The 21,158-nt window shown below is 39.9% G+C and overlaps 1 protein-coding gene across 3 annotated transcripts; it reads right to left on the reverse strand.

Moving 5' to 3' along the window:
• Positions 1-7,259: 7,259 nt before the first annotated feature.
• LOC128361005 (COUP transcription factor 2-like) lies at positions 7,260-12,179 on the reverse strand. Of its 3 annotated transcripts, XM_053321592.1 has the most exons (4): positions 12,007-12,179; positions 11,669-11,946; positions 9,938-10,480; positions 7,260-7,534 (listed from the first exon to the last, which is right to left on the reverse strand). In XM_053321592.1, the coding sequence occupies exons 1-4, from the start codon at positions 12,177-12,179 to the stop codon at positions 7,260-7,262; spliced, it is 1,269 nt and encodes a 422-aa protein (XP_053177567.1). The 3 variants fall into 3 exon arrangements, with proteins under 3 accessions (XP_053177567.1, XP_053177559.1, XP_053177554.1); XM_053321584.1 differs by having other exon boundaries at positions 9,938-10,462; positions 11,669-12,179; XM_053321579.1 differs by having other exon boundaries at positions 11,669-12,179.
• Between the last annotated feature and the right edge of the window lie 8,979 nt (positions 12,180-21,158).

A 21,158-nucleotide genomic window follows, 5' to 3' on the forward strand; every position in this document is an offset into this window, starting at 1 on the left:
AAATCTATTGTGCCCTCTTTTAGATTAATGCCCATTCCTGAAAGCTTGTTTGGATCGTGTTGTAAAAGCAGATCACTGATAGCAATGTATTAGTGGGGGATTAACATGACTTTCGCCCTGCTTTCTGTGCACAATAAAGCTTTAATCTGGGCTCCGGGAGGCCGTGCTGCTGGACCGGGCCAATGAGGTGCCTTGGAGTCTGTAGCGTATCCCCGTCTCCTGTGGTGGTGCTGTGGCCGGGCCTGGCAGCAGACACAGTGACAGACGCTCCCCTGGGATTCCACCTGTCAGCCACAAACGCACTAATCGACAGGCTTCATATAAACTGAACTCTCTGTCATCTCTCTGACAAATCTTCATCTTCTCATTCGTCTGACAGATTCCCTCTGCCCACCCCCCTCCTACACCCCCTTACACCCTCTTCTCATCCCATCCCACAGCACGTCACACTCCGCCCATCCACTAGCCTGCATAAAACACACCAACCCTTCATGCCTGCTGCACCCAAACCACATCTTTTCTCTTGCGTGTGAGTAAAAAAAAAAAAAAAAAAGAGAAAACCAGATAGTTTTTTTAAAAAAAAGAAGAAATAATCCCAAATTTTCTGTGAAGGTTCTCGCTGCTTTTAAAACAAACCCTCCCCCCACCCTACCCCACCCCACCCTCTCCACCACCCTGCCTTTCAGCTTTAATGTGACAGAGGTGGGCTTTAATGTTCGGTAGTAATTGTGTAGAAGAGGGAGAGACTGTTTGGGAGGAGGAAGAGGAGGAGGAAGGGTCATGGTCAGGTTTCTCATGGAGGTTATTCTGCATCTGTCTCTTAGCAACGACAGACAGCTCTTTGTACAGTCCTTGAGTTGATTGGTGCGTTTTTGTTTTTTTTCTCCTCTCTCACTCTCTCTCTTTCCCCCTCCTTGGTGGCTGAAATGTTTTTTTGCGAAGGGGGCTCCTCAGCAGACAGGCTTCCTCTCCCATATTCAACTGCTTTTAAGATTTTGTTTCCATGAGCATCAGATGGGCTCCCTGAGGCGTGGCACTCCGCTGTAGCTTCGCCTTCCCTGAGTGTAGATTTACATCATTCAAGTGTGGAAGAAAAGAAATGACAGAAAAAAATGTGTTTGAAAGCCAAATTAAAAAAAAAACTCAAAACAAATGAAACTAAAATCCTGTCAGTGAGCATTTGACATCACTGCTCCTTTTACACTAAGATCTGAGATGAATCATTTATCACGCTGACCTTTCCTGTCATGAAATTTTGTTCATTGACTTTAAATGAAGTGACTGTGTAAGTTTGGGGCTTGATGTTACGCGGCCCATCGTCCCCTGAACAACTCAATGCTATCATATCCCCCTCTTCTCTTTAGCCAGTGTCAGGGGAAAGGGGAAGGCTGAGGTCAAAGGTCAGTGGAAGGAGCCAGGGGAACCTCTTGATTCACACCGTCAGCTTGAAGACATCAGAGCAGGGAGCCAGAGTGGCGTGGTGTCAGTCTGACACATTGATTAGAAGGGCAATTTGGGGACAAGGAAGAGAAATAGAGGAATAAGGAAATGCTTTATTCTCTATTCATTGACAGATAGAGATCTAGATAGTGATAGGTAGATGTCAGAATTAGAGTCAGAGTTTCACCTAATTAAAAAGACATCATGGATGAAGTCTGAACAGTTCAATGCTTTTCCAATATGTGATTAAAAGCATGTAGTGGTTGGAAAGTGCAGATATTGATGACCTGTAAAAGATTAAAGAGGATTTCTCCTCCCATTTGATCTTCCGTTTTAATTGTGTCCCAGAGAAATAATGTGATGAAAATGTGAAATTACCTCTCAGATGTTTTGGCCCACAGCTTCCAAATGGACGGAGCATCATTTCATCATTTCATCTTTTCAGCAGTGAAAGCGCTTTTCATTTTCCCGAACATATCTCACAATATCAACACGTCCAAATCCATGAAGCCGCTCAGGGACTTTATTTCCCCCCCGAGTTTGCAATATTGAATGTAGTTGTTAGACAGTGTTGAGACCCTATCCATGATTTTTTTTTTTTTTTTTTTTTTTTTGGTAGTGAAAAAAAAAAAAAAAAAGAAAAACTCGAATATGACTGATGAGTTTTTAGAGAAAAGAGGATTCTGGCTGTTTGCGCTTCAGTCTAAGGTAAGTCTGATTAAAGGAGACTGGGATTAAAGGCATTGAGTTAAGCCAGTGTACAGTATGTATCATTATATGCAACTATTCACTGGTACAAAGTTCTGTCCTTCACATTCCTCACGAGAAAAACGCCAAATCACGAATCAATAATAAATCAATATGTAGCGAATATGAGAAGGCGAACATGCTGAGAAACACTACGGTAACCTAGGTGACACGTGACGTGTAATAACGTACAATTCCCATTTATTATGAACATCAAATCATTTATTCGAGACCAAATAAACAAACGCAAATTATGAAGAACTTTTTTTTCCTGTCCCGATCACTCAAACTCACTCTGAGTCACTGCACGAATATTTACATTCATACACTCATTCTTTTTATTGGCTTCTTGTTTTCTCATTCTTTAAATATTGTTCACAATTGCGCTTTTTTTTTTTTTTTTTTTTTTTGCTTAGTTGGCGGAAATATATCTACTCAATATGAATTTTATTTTTTTTAAAGAATTGTGACGTTTGTCGTTATTGGGGAATTATATGTTTTTATTCAGGCTTGTTGTTCACTATATTTGACTAAAACATGTTATGAAAAAAATATATTTTATCTATAAAAATAAAGATCAACAAGTAGTAAAAAGCAGAATGTAAAAGAATAAAAAGACGGCTTCCTGTGTGATAAATGATTACAGAAGTGCCGGCAAGTGTTGAAGCTGTTTAATATATCAGAGCTGGATTTCAGGGAACTCAGTAGCCTAATGTAAAATTAACATTAATACATTCGGTTATAAAATAATGCAGAATATGAAGAAGGCTAAATGTTAATTGTGACATATTTTAACCAGAACTTTTAACAGTTAGTCTGTGATCATTCATCAGCTACTGTCTGTTTTATCTTTCTTGTTAAATATATGAAGTCACACGTGTCCCACAATAACTGACACGTAATGGAAAACTTACTGGAACACAAAGTGGGAAAAAAACACCGAGCAGAAGGATTTTGTTTTTCAAAGTAAACTAAACCCGCAGCAACAAACGACATTGAGGAGGGTCTCCAGACTGTAAAACTATGTTGTCGTTATATACAAGAGGAGATACAGGAAAGCTTTGTGTAACAAAACAAAAACAAAAGAAAAAAGAAAAATCTTGGTGCGGCTCCATTGTTTCAATGACGACGTGATTCAAACTGTTTCAGGAACAAATCTTATTCTGCTGCTTTGTAACTTTTCTTTCACAGTGTTTGAGAGTGCCGAGGCCCAAATCTGCACCTCCCAATTATTATTAAAAAAAGATACAAACTACACAGCCGTGTGGAAATGAGATTTTATGGAGGGTTGGAGTCGCCACAATTATTATAAAGTGATAATTATTGGTTTGAAGCAAAGTCATTGAAGTGACTTCAGAAGCTGCAGTCAGTTTTTATTTCACATCACGTATAAACAGGAATAATAACTACACAGCATTTCATCTATTAACGTTCAACTGTTGTTATTATTTTATTGATTGGCGGGTTTTATTTCGTCATTGTACTGCGGAAGCCAAAACTTCAAAATAAATGATATTGAAAAAAAAGACCAAATAAAAACAACACCGTGGTTTCTACTTTGTTCTCCATCTACAGAAACAGCAGCCTGCAGTAACACATACAGCTGCTAAATAATGTAATGAATATTATATTACACTCTTTCCAAAATACAATGATATAATATTGTACAATATAGACGTCACGTCATTTGTTTTTCAGTACTGAGATTTTATTTTTTTTTCTAACAAAAAGTTTTGTTAAAAAAACAAAAAAACTTCACTTAAGATACACTATCTATTATATTCAATCAGATCAGCACGAAATGTTGATTTGCATCGTAAACAAGAGGAATAATATCATCACCGACGAACACACACATACACACACGCACGCACATACATACACGCACGCACACGCACGCACACAGCTTCTCGTGGGTTTGGACTCTGGTTAACCTCTACTGCTCATGATGAATATTAATATTTTTTTAAAAGGAAAACATCATAAGAGTGATCTGATTGGCTACACATTTTCACTCCTGGAAGCTGATTGGCTAAATCCAAACCGTGCTGCGTAATGACTGATCCAGCCGCAGTTTCCCCGCAAACACAGCAGAGACGCCTCGCTGTCTCATTTATGTCCTGGATCACTGTTAGAAGAGACAGATGAGAATTCATTTGAGGAGCAGAGAGAGCTGCTGGTATTTCTCCTGCTAAGATCCCAGCCTGAACTCCACTGATCCTCCTCCACCACAGCAGCCGCACTCCTTGGCATTTTCTTCTTTTGGACTTGTACGTGTGTGGGAAAATGCTCCATTGTTTTATGTTGGCCCTTTGGCCCAGAACACCCAGGGGCCGTCGAGCGCCCAGCTTCACCCTCCTCAGGGTAAACTGTAGTGACAGAGCACTCAGGGGCCCCTCATTAGCTCTCTCTCAACTAAGAAGCAAAGAAGCTGCTTTAATCCTCTCTGTCCTGCTCAGTCTGGCAACACAGACTTGATTATAATTCCATTTTCATTCTGCTCTCTTAACTTGTGCACAGTTTAACCACCTTTATGAATTGATAGAACCCTTAACAACCAAAAAAAACATGCTTGTTAAGCAGTGTTAAGTGATGAGGTGTAAAAAAAAGGATGTGATTTACGTGGAAAACTCTGATTTTAGAGGAAGAAATCAGCAGAAATGAATCCTGTTATTTTGGCAGTGTCTAACTAGAGGTTATATACTGAGGTTTCACATACTCACATTTGGTCCACTCCCTTTGTGTGTTTTGATTGAGTGATGCTCACTCCTTTTATGTACTATGGAAATAGTGATTAACTGGAAAAGAGTAATTAAAGGATTGAATTTGATCTAATAATTGTTAACAGAGTGAGATGTCTTTTTTTTTTTTTTAAACTTGCACCTACTGGACGATTAAATTAAAGCTATCATGCATGCTGGGTGAACGGTTTGTGTTCTGTTTGTTGTGTTTTCTCAGTTATTTTCCAGTTGGTTGACTGTGTGATCAAGCCCAGCGCTGGAGAAATGTTGTCTTATTGCAGGGGGTCTTCAAACAGGGGAAACTCAAATAAATCCTGACGTACGTATACATTCAGCCAAGCAATTAGTTTGATTACAATATCGGAATATCTGATTAGTGACAATATTACAGGCGGAAACAGAACATCAAGCAGGCTGTGATTGGTTTTCATTGACTTAAACACTTGTGCTCACTCATTCTCTCTCTCTCTCTCTCTCTCTCTCTCTCTCTCTCTCTCTCTCTCACACACACACACACACACACACACACATATAGTAGATATGTGTATATATTTCCTGTTGGGAGGGTCATGCACCACATAGTATTAAAATGACAAAATAAACCAAATACACTTTATTTATAAATCTTGAGTTATAATTTAATACGGTACCAATATGTTAACCAATATGCTTTCACAGTACATCAGAGTGGTTGTCAGAAAGAAGTAAACACAAATACACACTCATACACGCACACACACACACGCACACGCACACGCACACATATGCATGCACACGTACGCAAATACACATACACACGTTCAGTTCAGCAATACCCTGCAGTGGTCTCTTGTGCCATAAAGCGGCCTGGGCTCATAAATGCATGAATCATAATGGAATAGATTTGTTAAATGACCTGGGAAGTTGTGTACAGTTGGTTTATCTCATTAAGAAACTGTAGCAATACAATTTTTTCTTTTAATCTCTCTGAGACAGTCAGTGTAAAAGACCTGGAAACATGAATGAATAAGAAGTGCTTGGTAATGCATTAATCATTAATCCACATGAAAGTAATGTCATTACTTTTATCTGTAACCAGTCAAAAGAGTATTCAACTGTTTTCTGTCCCTTTATACATAAAGATATTAGACTAAGGTCGTAGCATTGTCATCATCTCTACTAGTTTAGATGAGAAATAATAGAAACATTAACATAAAACACTATTTAATGAGAAATGAACATGATTTTCTCCATGTTAAAATGTTATAACATCTAATTATGAAAAATCAGGACAAAGAACAGACACCGGTGCTGTGTTGGGTTTCTGATTATTCAGAAATAATCAAAATGTTTTAACTTGTTTTTAGAAAAAGCAAAATCAATGGAAATTTAAAAGGAAATCATTACTGCTGCCCGGAATTATTAAACAACAATATTTAAAAACATTTTATATAAAAAAAGTAAGGATATTACTTATGGAATGGGTAATAAATAATGCATTATTTGGCATAACACTGACCATGACAAGTGCAGTTTCCAAATATCTTTTGCCTTTTTTTTTCTTTTTCTTGGTATGTCCATAATTCAAATAGAACCCGACGTAACTCAAGCAGAGCATTAATCTCACGTCTCCGTCTGTATACTGTTGAGCAAATAGCTTAAAGTCAAATGAACCTGCTGGAAATCAGTAGATGTTTGGGTTTCAAACACTTGTATTAAATCTTTCTGAAATGTTCCTTTAGTCCAAAGTGCCATGTCTGGAAGGTATAAAACAAAACAAACAAAACAAAATAAAATAAAATAAAATAAAAGATCGACACAAGACAATCCCTGCAGTTTTCTTACTAGCCCGGGCAAAAAAAAAACATTACGTAAAACATTAAAAAAGGAGCAAAAACATAATTTACAAGCACGATAAATATACACACAGGGTCCAATAAATATTGTTTGTTATCCCAACGGAAAAAAACAAATAAAACATAGACTGTGAGTGGTCACCACACTGCAAAAAAATTGTCCACTGTAACCAGTCATTTCATCTCAAATTCTCTCAATAAACTTAAACAAGTGGAAAAAAAACCTGCCAGTGGAGTCAGATTATATTACATCTTCAGTTCATTTATTTCAGGGTGCAGAATAAGGCAGATCACTCCTCTGGTATCAAGAAAATGGCGGTTTATACATGAAAAATTATGATGATTTTTTTTTTTTACCTTAGAAACGGTTGTAATTATCTCATTCCACTGGTAGTTTTTTCCTTGCTCGACATTTTTAGCTCGCAGTAGATGAAATGACTTGAGTTGAGGTGTGGGACCATTTCCTGACCTTAGTATCATTGTAGAGTTTCTCCCTCTATTGAATAGGCATGTAAGGCCAGTTGAAGCTGCTCCCGGACAGCAGCATGTCTCTTATCAGAGTCTCTATGGGGGTTTTCCCCACCAGACGGATGAAGAAAAGCTGCTCTATGACAGAGGAAGAGACGGTGCGTAGGGAAGGCAAGCGGAGCAACAGCTTCCCAAACCTGTTCGGCTGGTTGGGATACTGGCTCCTCACGTACTCCTCTAAAGCACACTGGGATTTCTCCTGCAGGCCCTCCACGTGGGCCACGTCTGACAGACCGCAAGCATCTAGAGGCAACAGGAAAAGCAGGCGAGAGAAGGAGAAGCGGTCAAAGACATTCATTCAACCTGGAGAAGTGGAATGAAATATAGTTTCACTCATAGATTTATCATAGAGGGTCTACAACACAGCAGAAGCACAGGAAAGACATTACATTTAGTGTTGTATTATACAAAAATGGGTGAATTGTGTTCATCCCACAGCCAAACCCCCCCCCCCCACTAACACAAACAAACACCAGAAGCAAAAATCTATATAAAAATGAAGAAGTTACAGTTTTTGATTTGATGCCATTCCCTCTCTACATGTCTTATCAATGCATTAAAGGAGCAGACTACTGTGGACCTGTCGCTGGAATCAAGTAGTTATCTTATCTTATAGCACATGTAAATGATTCTGAGTGAGACAACAGGGCAGTATATCAGGCACAGATAAACCTCCCCTGTGTACAATATTTATATATTTAACAATAAACAAATCAGGTATGGTTAGATAGTAGCCTACAGAAGAAGAGAAGAGTTGTCAAAATGTAACAAATGAGTAAAACTGGATGGGTGCTGTGCTGAGTAGAGGAGAATGACTCCTCATAGTTTCTCTGTCATTTAGACTAATGGATACATTGAAATAGTGTACATAAACTAAACATTTGAAATCTCAAGAAATCAAAGATGGCGCTATTGCTCCTTTCAAATCCACAAAATGATATTCAAAGCAGAGAAATAAAGAAGCAGTATAGATGTGTATCTACTGTAAAAGACCTTTACATGCTGGTTGATAGTATTTCTACATACAGCCCTGGCCTCTGTTTGAACCATAGTGCTGCAGGCCGGATGGCAGTAGGGATTAAAGAGTGGTTACTGTGTCCCACTTTAAAGACACGTGTTCAGATGTGCTAATGGGGACTAAAATAGATCAACATAGGAGACTTTTTTTGTGTCTTTTACTCCACTGCTACTCATCCTTTTGATGCTGCTTGTCATCCGCATGTCAAATATCATTCTGACTGTTAATAAGAGGCTCTGAAATAACCAGGGTACATTTTATAATGCAGTGGCGACCCACAGTTTCCCTAAATTCAATAATGATAGTCAAAAAGGTCTTTTATAAAAGAATCATATGTACACCAATAACCAAAGGTGTAGGAATTTAAAAACATAATTAAAAATTAAATACATTTAGTGTTTTTCATTCATATTTTCTGCAAATTGTGAATTAACACAATATCACAGAGACAAGATAATGCCTTTCTTCTTTTTTATTATTTAAATATATGAATCAATTGTACAAATTTCCTGCAATTTGGAGTTTAAATAATGATATAATAAATGTACCAATTATTGAATTTATTGAAGCACTTTCCACTTTTCTGTCTCTGATGTGAAACAGTGAATAAAGCATTATGTTGTATCTTTTAGACGCTGTATGAATGTGAATTGTTTTATATTTTAGGGGCTGCAGAGATTGTAGGTATTTGCAAAATCAATCAAACTCACTCAAGGCAAAGTTATAATAATAAAAATAAAAATAAAACATTTTCATAATACTGTTTAATTTAACTATGTTCTTTTAATGGCTGACAGACTATATTATGTAATATAAGTTCACTGAAGGACACAATCAGTAGTAAAGAAATTATATAAGTTATGAAAACAAGACTTTTCAAAAGCAAACTTTTTAAACATATTTCTCCTTTTATTTTTTTGCTTTATTTTATTTATTTATTTTCTTTGAGGTTAACGTTCAATATGATCACATTACATACTCTAATTTTTTATTTAGCCTCTTTATTTTACTTTCCACCCCTATACATCCCCTATAAATCTTAACCCTAGGACTTTAACTTTAACAGAAAATAACTTTGACCCGTGAGGGAAAAAGATAAATTGTGCAATTTTCACATTTCACGAAAATGCACATTTTATGAACACTGGACCCTGAAAAACAACACATTTCTGTGAGTGTATTTATGGAATTAACCAGCCGCCACCGTTATCATCAAAATGGTATACTAAAACATGTATTTTAATTTATTTATTGGCTGTTTCCCGACTAGGATTTTTTATTTATTTTTTTAAATCATCTAGATTATAGTTCACGCAAATTTTATTCCCCACAACATGCAAAAATGCAGTCTACTAAAGACTGGTGTGTTTTTGTTGTTCTATCAATCTTTTATTTATTTTGTGTGTGTGTGTGTGTGTGTGTGTGTGTGTGTGTGTGTGTGTGTGTGTGTTCATATTCCTGATTAATTCACTTCATAATATTAATTATTGCTACTTCACATCGCTGAGTACACTGCAGCCTGTAATAAAGTGAACGATTTTTACTAGGAAGAAAAACACATTTCGACCATGTATCACCGCCGAAGCCTCCATGCTGTGGTGTGGAGACCCAGATGTACCCAGATGTACCTGTGGTGAACAGCACGATGGCCTTGATGCAGCTGTACTCCGCCGAATCCACATGCAGCACCTTCAGTTTCTCCACCTGCTCCTGGAAGACCCGAATGTGGTCCATGAAGGCAACAACTCGGTCTGCGGACATCGGGGAGGCGTGGAGGCCTGCGGCGGCCAGCAGCGGGGCGACGTGTACGGGCATGGAGCACTGAGCGGCGTTCAGGACGAACAGTTCGCTCCAGGTGAGGCGGAGCAGAGCTACCTGGTCGGGTACCTGCAGGTCCGGGAAGAAAGGGATGTTGCGGGCCCACTCCACGGCGCTGAAGAGCATCCTAGCCGCCAGCTCACAGATGTTCTCTATACCCATGATGTTGTTGTTCTGGAGGCACTGAGAGCCGAACCTGGAGGTCGGGTATGGTTCGGCCCGCAGCAGCAGAGAGATGTAACCAGACAGATAGGAATGACACTGAAGAGGGTCTCCGTTGGTCAGTGCAAACTGACCGTGATAGGACTGTGTGGGAATCCTGCCTCTCTGTACAGCTGCGACAACACAAGAAAAAAAGAACAGCAATGTATAAAAAAAAACAAGCTAGAAGGCAAATTAACACATATGAATATGTATAGAGGAAATAATGACAATACTACAGACGTCATTTAAAACCCACTCAAACCCTCGCACTCCAGGGTTCATTTCTGAGGCTACGCTGATGTCTTCATGCTAGTCTGGCTCTCTGAAATGGACGGACGGTAAGCTAACTGTTTCAGACAGCTCCTGGTAAGAAATGTCACATTCAACTCACTGCTCGGAAATCCATTTCTAGGCCACAACCTGCTGGTATGGTGTGCGAGGTTATTCAGCATGTCAGTGTGTGTTTTATTGTTTCATTTCAAATTAACCTAAACTGTCCCGTTAGCGACTTGAACTATTTTCCTCTAATATTTGGCTAGCGACTTTGTGGCAAGTAACTTCTGTAACCGTTTTGAGAATAGCCCGCTACGCCTGTTTATTTATTTATTTATTTTTTACAAATTTTTGGTGGTGAAATTTGCCTTTAACAATTTGCAATAAAGGTGTTTATTTACACTCTATAATGTCACTCAGTTATTTCTTGTAAACTAATAGGTTGAAAATACCTAACAAATAAACACACACACACACACACACACACACTGAGGCTATACACACACACGCGCGCACACATACATAATCTACCAAAAACGCTATACACTCAAATGCTACAATTTAAACGAATACACATCGAAAATAAACTAAAATGTTGCAAACTTGACGTGTATTTGTAATAATATGACACCGAGAGCAGCACCGGGCTCTTTCAGCCTCACTGCGGCCGTGTGTGACGGACACAAAGCGGCCGAGCAGCAGCAATAATGCCAACTACACATGCTACAAGATGCTAGCCGCAACACAGTAATCTCTGAAATATCAGAATGGACTCTGCAGATTATATGGAGGTTAGTAGGCGAATAACAGATTACATAAATATGAGGAGGAAGAGAATATATGAGCAGACAAAGGCAAGACATCACTGTGTCCACCAATAAATTATATATACACATACACTAGCTAGCTTTCAAAGGTAGCATGCAAAATGAGTTAATGGGACAGACATCAGAGAGAAGAATGTTGGTGAGAGCATTAGGCCCGTCTCAATATGAAGTCCAGTAGTGCTGGATAATATGATGTAATAATACCGAAAGCGACAACAGGGGGATGCCAGCCCGTACCTTCCCTCCTCATGCCGACTTTGAGGCATTTCTTGAGGCGACAGTACTGGCACTGGTTGCGGTGGTGTTGGTCTACGGGACAGTTCCTGTTGGCTCTGCAGGAGTAGCTCAGGTTCCTCCTGACACTGCGTTTAAAGAAGCTCTTACATCCTTCACATGTGAACTGTCCGTAGTGCTTCCCGCTGGATTTATCCCCGCACACGATGCACTCGATCTGCTGGCTCTGCTGTTTGTCCATGGACGAAGTGGAGGAGGAGGAGGAAGAGGAGGTGTTGTTGCTGTTGTTGTTGTTAGTGGTGGTGGTGGACGCGGTGGTGGAGCTTGGCGGGTTGGGTGGCGGTGCACCCTGGGGTGCTGCTGATGGCGGGGGTATTTCCAGAGAGGACGCCTGGTTCATGTGTCCAGTCAGCTCCCCGGGTAGAGACAGAGGTGCAATCTGGGACACCGGAGAGGAGAGGGTCCCCTGGGTGTCCCCGACGCCCTCGGTGTTTCTCCACGCCACCATAGCCATTTCTACCGTCTCCAAAAACTTTGCGCGCCCAACTTTCCTCTTTTTACGCGAAAATTAACGCACGCGATTTTGTCTGCATGAATTACTTGCACGTTCAGGGAAAACGCGACATCGCCTGAAAAGATACAAATACAAATTAGGTGCTTCAAATGTGGATAGAGCTCATAAAGATAACTGCAATATAATTATAACGCGTGACTTCACAAGTCAAGAATGGCCAGTCACCCAGAAACTGCTTCGGCGCGGTGGCAATCCAAAAAGAAAGCTTCATTCAGACCGAGATCATGCGCTATAGCATCCACAGAGGGTAAAATAAAGACAGACAACACTGAGGCAAAATCCACATAGAGGGAGGCAACGTTATCCAAAAAGTATAAATATAATCTGGTCCTCTCTGTCCTGTGCGCCGAGCTTTAACGGGCTGCAGTGCGAGCAGATCCTTCCTCAGATATGAGCCAGGCTTCCCAGACGCTCCCTGCTCTCCCGATCAGTCAGAAGTTACATTAAAAAGAATACGGAGGGAGAGAGAGAGAGCGAGAGAGAGAGACGGTGATGGATGATGATTTTGATGATGCTTTGCTCCGGGACGGAGGAGGAGAGTGGTGCGTCCACACGTCACGGGCTGTGACACAGTGACGTCTGTGTTTGGGGGCGTGGTTAACGCCAGGAGAAACTCTTCTGGGAGTAGCAGCGTGTGTATGGAGAGTGGAAAGTGCCAATTTAGGGATTACCAGGAGGAGGAGAAGGGTTCCTCTACCCGTCTGTCATCACCAGACTGTTTGGAGATTTGAATGAAATTGATTGGGAACGCAGATGAGGGACCAGCAGTAACATTAAGGCGATTGCAGGGAAGGAACGTCTACCAGCGGCATATCGTAATGTGCTGTTTAAAAATGTGCATTCTAGATAAAACTGTGTCATACTCACATCGCCTACATGAATGTTGACTGGTTATCGTTAACAAGTTTAAGTTTATTTATTTGTATAACACTTTTCATACAGTAGTTGTAACTCCAACTGCTGTACACATAAGGAATACATTAAACAAGATAAGAGAATAAAAATAAGAAAATAAAAAAAAATGAGACAATAAAGTGTATGAAGTACAATAAACATACAGGTAGATGTTTTCATTTAAGGCCAGTTTTTACTTGACTTAGTTTCTGCTGGTAAACTGTTCCAGATTTTGGGTGTAGACTATATGATACTGTTGTTTCTTTTTTATATGTTTTATGCATTATTTCACTTACCCACACCCAAATATAGTCTTAATGCAATAAATATCAAGTCAACTATCATCAACTATCAAGTTAATGCTAATTGTAAGTGACCCCAATACAGTGTCTTCCACGTGTGTAAAGTTTGCATGCGTAAATGTATTTGTTATATTACTTATGTTTTATTTACCATGTGCACAGACGTGCTATATTATCAGATGTCGGGTAAGGGTTAGGGTTCATTGTTAGGGCACACAGATCCTCTCCTCTCACGTGATTGTGACATGACAGTGTCCTTCAGTAGATTATCGTGGCACTACGCACTCGCCATACAGCGTGGGACTCCAGTTGGATTTCTGTTGATACACACTGCTGAGGGTGGTATGATTTCTTACCCTCCTTGTGTTTAATGTGATGTATAATGTAACGTCTCTTCCTCTCCGCCTGTGTGTCTGTGTAAGTGTGTTTTGCACTGACTACTTGACTTCAGTGCTTTGTCATTCTGTCAGACAATGGTCTCTGATTGATTGTCATATATTTTGAAGCATTATGTAGCTTGCACTGTGTTTGTCTCACATGAGGAAACTAGACATAAAACATGAAGATCCTAACTGCAGTAATTTGATGCCACCTAGTGTCATTATTAAATTACACAGAATACCTAAACGTATGAGCTGCACTTAACTTACATGTTTGACTCGAAGAAATAAATCTTCTACATTCACAGTGCAACTGTCTCCCAACATTTTGACACCCTGAGCAACCTTATGTAAAGTTTTCATCACAAATAAATGGACAATGAGTTTCATTCTTTTCGCCCCTTTACATCTCCCCTCATTGGTATAATATAAACTGTGACTGCATTTGAATATGTTTTTCAAATAAAACAAATGTTTTCCATAATACCGTCATCAGAAACTGGTAGATCTTAATTTTTTCTCTGAGTTTGTACTGTCAATGGTCTACATTTAAAAAAGAAAAAAAGCTTTTTATATTTTATGAATTAGGTAGTTATCAGTTTGACTTAAATTGATTGTTATGCCATTGTTACCTCTACTTCTCGTGATGATGTAAAGTTACCAACAAGAGAACTCTTTGAGGATATTCCTGAAGTTGATTAGTCAACTTGGGTTCAAACCTCGGCCATGACCTAAACCACACCTCTAATCTCCTATCAAACCTGTTTAACCCATCTTGCCCTGTTTATCTCAGGTTGGTTGACCCACCCACCCTTTCCCTTTCCTTATCCATTCATCTTCCTACCTCATCCCTACCTCATCCCTCCCTCTGTCCATCAATCCCTACATCGCTCCATCATCTCTTTATTTCTCTCATCCCTTCGCATTCAATCCTGTGTTTACCCCTCACATACTTACTGCCCAGGGCCCATGATTGGCTCAGGTGAAACCATGCCTAAGACAAAGTGCATCATTACATCATTACATTTGTCCCAGACCAACTTAAGTGACATTATCCCATCCTCCTCCCCACACCTCCCTTTATCACATTTTGTTGTGGCATGGACCTTTCTTCCAATGTTAGTATTTTTGTCCCAAGTGTACTTCAAAATGTCCTTCCTATTACCAAGGCATTAAAGTGTTTATGGCAACATGGCACTGGTTTAAAATCAATGTGAAATGTAAATATTAAAATACACAAATATATATATGCATCACAAACCAATAGCAGACATTATATTCATGCATGGCTTGGTTCAACATGTACATATACTTCTCTCTCTCTTCTCTCTCTCTCCCTCTCTCTCTCTCTCTCTCTCTCTCTCTCTCTCTCTCTCTCTCTCTCTCTCTCTCTCTCTCTCTCTCTCTCTCTCTCTCTCTCTCTCTCTTCTCTCTCTCCCTCAGAGTCCTGTTGCCATGTTCATCTCTACATTTTGAAATACTACACAGTCACACAACACTACACAGTATCAGCTGGACTTCGGAGATGCAATAATTGTGACATCTATGTTGCCCCTTCATAGCAAGTCATGAATATGTCTACATATCCATCTGACCGTTGAGTCATGCGCCATGAGTCCCGAGGCTGAATGTGATGTCATGACTTCCAGACGTCCAGCTCTGCCGTCATCAAGCAGCCGCTCACACAGGCAAGCTTTGCCCTGCTTGTTGTAACAAAACACACAGCTGACGTCCAAGATCAATCTACAGTGGAAGGTCGAGGCTAACGTGTTTACTACACTGGGTGGGGATGATGCATTTCTCCACTATAGTTTAATTCAACTGAACTCTGCTCTATTTTGTGACAAACCCAGTTAATATTAATCAGAGATTTGGGAGTTTAAAGATGATAAATCCCCTGTTTTTTTCAGTGATCTGGTGCCCTTTAAGACTTAACACCAGTGGGGAGCTGAAAGCGAGCTAATTGGAGACAAAGTGAGAGAGTTTGGCCAGAGGAGACCTGCTGTGTGTGCAAAACCACCAGGATGTGACTGTTTACAGCACAGTGGGAGACAGCAGTGGCTTGCTGGTCATAGATCATTGGCAGTTTTTTGGGCTTCAAGGTGGCTCCACAAACATATAGTGTCATTACATCTACCTAGTGGCACTACAAGATTAACTGTTAATCCACCAATAGTAGTTAAGTATGACATGACTGGTCAGGGCGAATGATAAGATGACGAGGGCCTGTAGAGGACACATACACAAAGGTTGAAAAAGGAGAACAGAATGCTGTAAATTTCCTCTTAAGTGTTCTTAGACCTGTCTACATCAGCGTCTTCAAGGAATATGCATAGTATTCCTGGCATTTAAAGTAAATGGATGTCATGTAAGCTCATTATGTTAATGAGATTAATGGTTGTGATCTAAAAGTGCAGTCTGACACACATCCCCCGGTGGACGTTTCCTGCCAGTGTTTTGGCAAAGCTTCAGTGTGCGTGTTTTTTTTCACTGTTGATTGCAAAATAAGTTAAAGATTCACAATACATTTGGGAGTAAATCAGGGGGAAAGGGGAATTAGGCGAAGAAAGATGAGAAATACCTTTAATACCTTTACCTTTCTACATTTTGGGCACCCTGTCGAACAGGGTTGTTATCCTCTTTAGAGGATATACATGTGACTACTTACTGTTAAATACTTGCACACCCACACAGATGTTCAATCATTTAGGCGTATTAGACCTCTAGTTGTTTTGAAGTTGGATGGAGTTATATTGGAAATTAAATGATGTGACCAATCTGTGTGGACTAATAAGAATGATAGCAGTGTAAAGTGTCACTCTCTAACAGGTGCAGGAGGAGGATGTCAGTCATCTACTGTTTTACACACCCACACAGTCCTAAGAGGCCTAATCAGGCAACATAAGTTAAAATGCATGTGTGGATAGGGTATGGGTGTGTAGAGGGGCTGTAAGCAAGTAGTAACTTTTGGCTATTGGCCACTTGGCAGACAATATGACATATTATCACCTTTTAAGTTGATCAAATTTGTTAGGAAACAGTTGGTGATTAACACATCCAGATATATATAGAGCAACATAAGCATTCATTTGGAGTTACGCTTGTGTCCATCTGGCAAATTTAAGTCCAATATTCAGTCTTCTACTTTTAGCTCTGTTTTTGGCCTTCACCAACTCCTGAGGGAAATATCTGGCTTCTTAGCTGCTGAATGCTCCACTATGTTCATCAGCTAGCCACTAACTTTGTTTGTCTGCTGTCTGGTGCTGCTGGGTAAGTACTGTACAGTGGGGTTTTAAGAGCAATTTTGCTGAAAACAGCAGCCTTCTGTGGCTGAGAATGACCCTGAGCATCAAGAGTGAATCACAACAGTAATGCTGAAGGCCCGAAAACCAGAACAGCAAGTGAAAAGATGTTAAAATGCTCCACAGAGCTGGGTAACAATTCTTTTTGGGGTTTTCAGTACGAGTGAGCCCTTCCAAGTCATGTGATCCATTTTTGATATAAACATATGGATTATTATAGTTTAAAGATTACAGCTAGGTTTGAAAATTTAAGTTTCACATATTTATAGATTTTACATTTCACAGAATTTTGTATTTAGTCATAATAAATGAAAAATAACTGCTATGAAGTCCTTGTACACAGTAATACAAAACAAGTTACCTGTACCCAAGATGTAATGTAAATGAACACTTACAATGGTTACTGTTACAGTCATTAGTGACCATCATCTTCTCATGTTACACAATCAGACAATGACAGTAAACAGAGCAGGTGGATTGTCTCCTTGCTGTTAACCTTGGCAGCCATTGAAACAAAGCTGGAATGGAATCTCTTAGGCTGCTAAGCAGGGTCAAATCCTGGGCAGAGAGTAACAATAGCTTGTCAGTTAGATTAGCGCACCTCAGCCACTGCTTCAACTGTGACCGCTGGAGCGTCTCTCACCTTTTATTAACCCCAGACCGCTGATCTCTGACTCCTTCAGGGGCACTGCAACATTCTTCATGCAGTGAATTTCATGCTTGAGAGACATATTGTGCTACAGGTCAGTGTGCAATGATAACGCACTGCCAACGGTCTTCCCAGTTGTGAACGGAACCAACCTGGCAAAAACTTGGAATCCTCATTAGGACTTGAACAAAGTCCTACTTAACCTTTGACCTCAAACAGACTAGAACTCATTATCTGGTACGAGATTAACCCACATAGCTTAGTAAATGATCAAACTACATACAACTTTAAACTGAGACACAAGCTTTACAGTGAAATAAACTATTGCTGCTTGTCTGTCACTAATAAAGCACATACCTTCCTCATGCTATGGCAGCTCTTCTTACAGTTTCAAATACAGAGATATCGGCACATTGTCATGGAGTTTTTATGCATAAATACAATCACTGCTATTATAAAGTGGGGAAAGTCGTGATTGCTCTGTGACCCATCAGCTTTAAGTGAGTGAAATATACTTTATTTGAATCCATAGCTGCATAGGTGGCAGTGTTATTGCTAAATATGTACAATGTTATTGTGTATTGTATATTTGTTATTCCAGGTTTTCCCCAAAGTCATGTTTTTTCAATATCTCTCTATTCTGTTTTCCATTCTTTTTCTTTCCCATTTTTATTCAAATACGTTTTTGTAATATTACCCCAATTTTTAATAATTAGTCACATGCATTTCTTGTGGAAATACATAAGATTATTTTTTTCCTTGTTAGGTATTTACAGTATGTGCTGTGGACATCACACAGAAAGGGAATTGTATATCTGATATGTAAGTATTTTTTATATTTGTGTATCTTCATCTGCTGTTATAATCAAATGACCCTGCAAATAATAATTTCAAGGCTTATATAAAGGTATGCATCATAGGCCTATACTTTGGAAATGCTTAACTAATGCATGAGTCATGTGTTTAATGTGGATGACATTTGACTGTGCAGTCAACTATTATCAAAATAAAACACCTTTTTTTTCAAAACGACACACAGTTTATTGCAAAGAAATAGCTGGTAGCATTTTCCATCATCCCAGTTATTAGAGTTAGCAACACGGTCAGCTGTGTCATGCTTATACCCACAGACATTTGTTTACATTCTCTCTAATTGGGTGGTCAACCAATGAATGTGTGAAGTAACTGAATTAACAATGATTAAGTCAAGTCGTGACTTCATTTATTAAAGGTGAGCAACGGGAATCAAGTATATTTAAGGATATGTATGTTCTCTTATTATACAGTGTTAATCATTTGAGCAATGGCATGCATCTACGGGTGAATGGCGTGTTTTACCTTTAGACTACTCCAGCATGTCTACTGTCCTGCTTGGTAGTAAAGGAATGTGAGTGTGAAAGGGACTGAGCAGCCAGGATTTGGTGTCACCAGAAAGTTTTCCTTGTCCTTGGTCTTTTGATCCATGGCCACTGCAGGGAAGTGATGCTAGGATGTTGTGATGTACTGAGTGTTACATTGGTTCAGACGGCTGTGCAAAGGCCAGGAGGGACACAGACAGTTGGAGGCGTGTGTGAAGGACACAAGGATTCAAAAAACATACTCTCTTGGCGCTTTTCAAGGTCAGGTGGCTTAAATGACTGTGATTCAGAGGGACTGTCTCTTTGCATCTGTCTGCAGTTAGGAAATGGTTAGTTTAGTTTTCCAACAGGAGGACAGGCAGGTGTTGGATGTAGTCCTTTAGACAAGCAAGTATTGAAGATGCCAATAAATGATTTCAATATTTGATATTTAATTGATGACATTGTGAGATTTTGCAAATGCTTTTCTCTGCACCACCCTCTTAGCACTGACTTGCTTCCACATCTTTGCAGCAAAAACACAACAAAGACACAAACCCTCCCTCTCAATTTTCTACCAGAGGACCAAATGTCATTCAAAGCAAAGACATTTCTTTTGTCCTTCACAGCAGCACATTTCCTCAGACAGAGAACACTGTCCGGTATTTTGATTGATCATGTATTTGTATCTATTCATAGAACCCAGATTCATCATTCCAATTTGTCAAGTTGCTGGTGTGCTGAGTTAATTATGTGTAGGAAAGCCAGAAAAAGAGGACAGCCTCCTGTTTAGACTCATCTGAGGTTTCCCTACCTCACCTCTGCTCCAAACGAGCAGCCAAAGCTTCACCGGGCTACAGGAGCTGCTTGGCACCATGGGTAATTAGTGTGATGAATGCTTTAGCGGAACAAATAGTGGCAGTCGGCTGTCTCGCTCATCGTGTGGCTGTGCTGTCATAGCTCAGGGGCTGCGGGCTCATCAGGGTAATGGATGATTCTGCAACAGGAACATCCCTCAACCAACAGCGCCGCTGCTGAGCAGGAAACAGAGTTTTACAGGTTTTTTATCCTGTCTGAAAACAGTGCTGCTGTAGCTGGTTCAGCTGGTTATGGATGTCAAGTGCATGTTTGGAAGGTTAGCAGTGATCAATAACAGGGTATGTACAGACAGGTCACAGCACATTCATGAAAAAAATACTGCAAAGATCTTAATTTTTTTCGGCTTGACCACAGGAAATTGAAAGGAATGAAGCGATATTATTAAAAATATGTTTTTGTCATTTTTTTTTCTACCACATAGCCTCTTAGGACTGGATATGCAAACATCTTGATACTAATCCTCTGTGGGATTCTTTTTCCATGCCTGGGGTGTTGAGGCGTCGCTGCTGAAATGATGGATCACATTATTAGATTAGAGGAGAGCGAGGACAGACTGCAACTGAATTTGCAATTCACAGCCTCTTTTGTATATGGACCTTTTCTGCATGAAAGGGATAATTGGGCCGTTGTCACTGAGTCAGAGATTGTTTTTTAACAATGTGGGGAACCTTGCAATAAATCAGGTCAGCTGTCTGAGCCACATCACAAGACAAGGCATTAGTCATACATGCAGAATGATCCTTTTGCATACAATGTAAAGAGGAATACATCATCATTTATTTGCACTGTGGCAAGTCTAGATATCCTAATTTCCCCAGCAAATGAAGGGCATATGGTGATTTTGTCTTTTGGATCAAGCTGAGTGCAGAGGCAGCCTTGATGGTCTGGCTCTTTGTGCTGTCATTTTTGTACCAGCTAATGTCCTGTGCTTACTCTGTGCCTTGACTTTTCAACCCACTCTGACAGTGAATAATATTCGGCACATAAGGATGGATTCTCAGCCATGTCATCCATGTAGCGGAAGCTGAATGGGTTGACTGCCACAGACAGGTAATCCATAGCTATCAGTTAAAAAAACACAAGTTCAGTGAATTGTTTCGATAGCAGCCAGACCCACAGCCAACAGAGCGGGAGAGACAGGCAGGGTCGCGGAAAGGTTATCTCGGGGTTCAGGAG

The sequence above is a fragment of the Scomber japonicus genome, chromosome 1 (assembly GCF_027409825.1).
Source record: "Scomber japonicus isolate fScoJap1 chromosome 1, fScoJap1.pri, whole genome shotgun sequence".
In the NCBI taxonomy this organism is placed as follows: domain Eukaryota; kingdom Metazoa; phylum Chordata; class Actinopteri; order Scombriformes; family Scombridae; genus Scomber; species Scomber japonicus.

Coding starts and splice junctions, on each gene's coding strand:
- LOC128361005 (XM_053321579.1), bottom strand. CDS start 12,179: ATGGCTATGGTGGCGTGGAGAAACACCGAGGGCGTCGGGGACACCCAG. Junction 10,481..11,668: donor AGTCGGCATGAGGAGGGAAG/GTACGGGCTGGC, acceptor TGCTGTTCTTTT/TTTCTTGTGTTGTCGCAGCT. Junction 7,535..9,937: donor CATCGTGCTGTTCACCACAG/GTACATCTGGGT, acceptor TGTTGCCTCTAG/ATGCTTGCGGTCTGTCAGAC.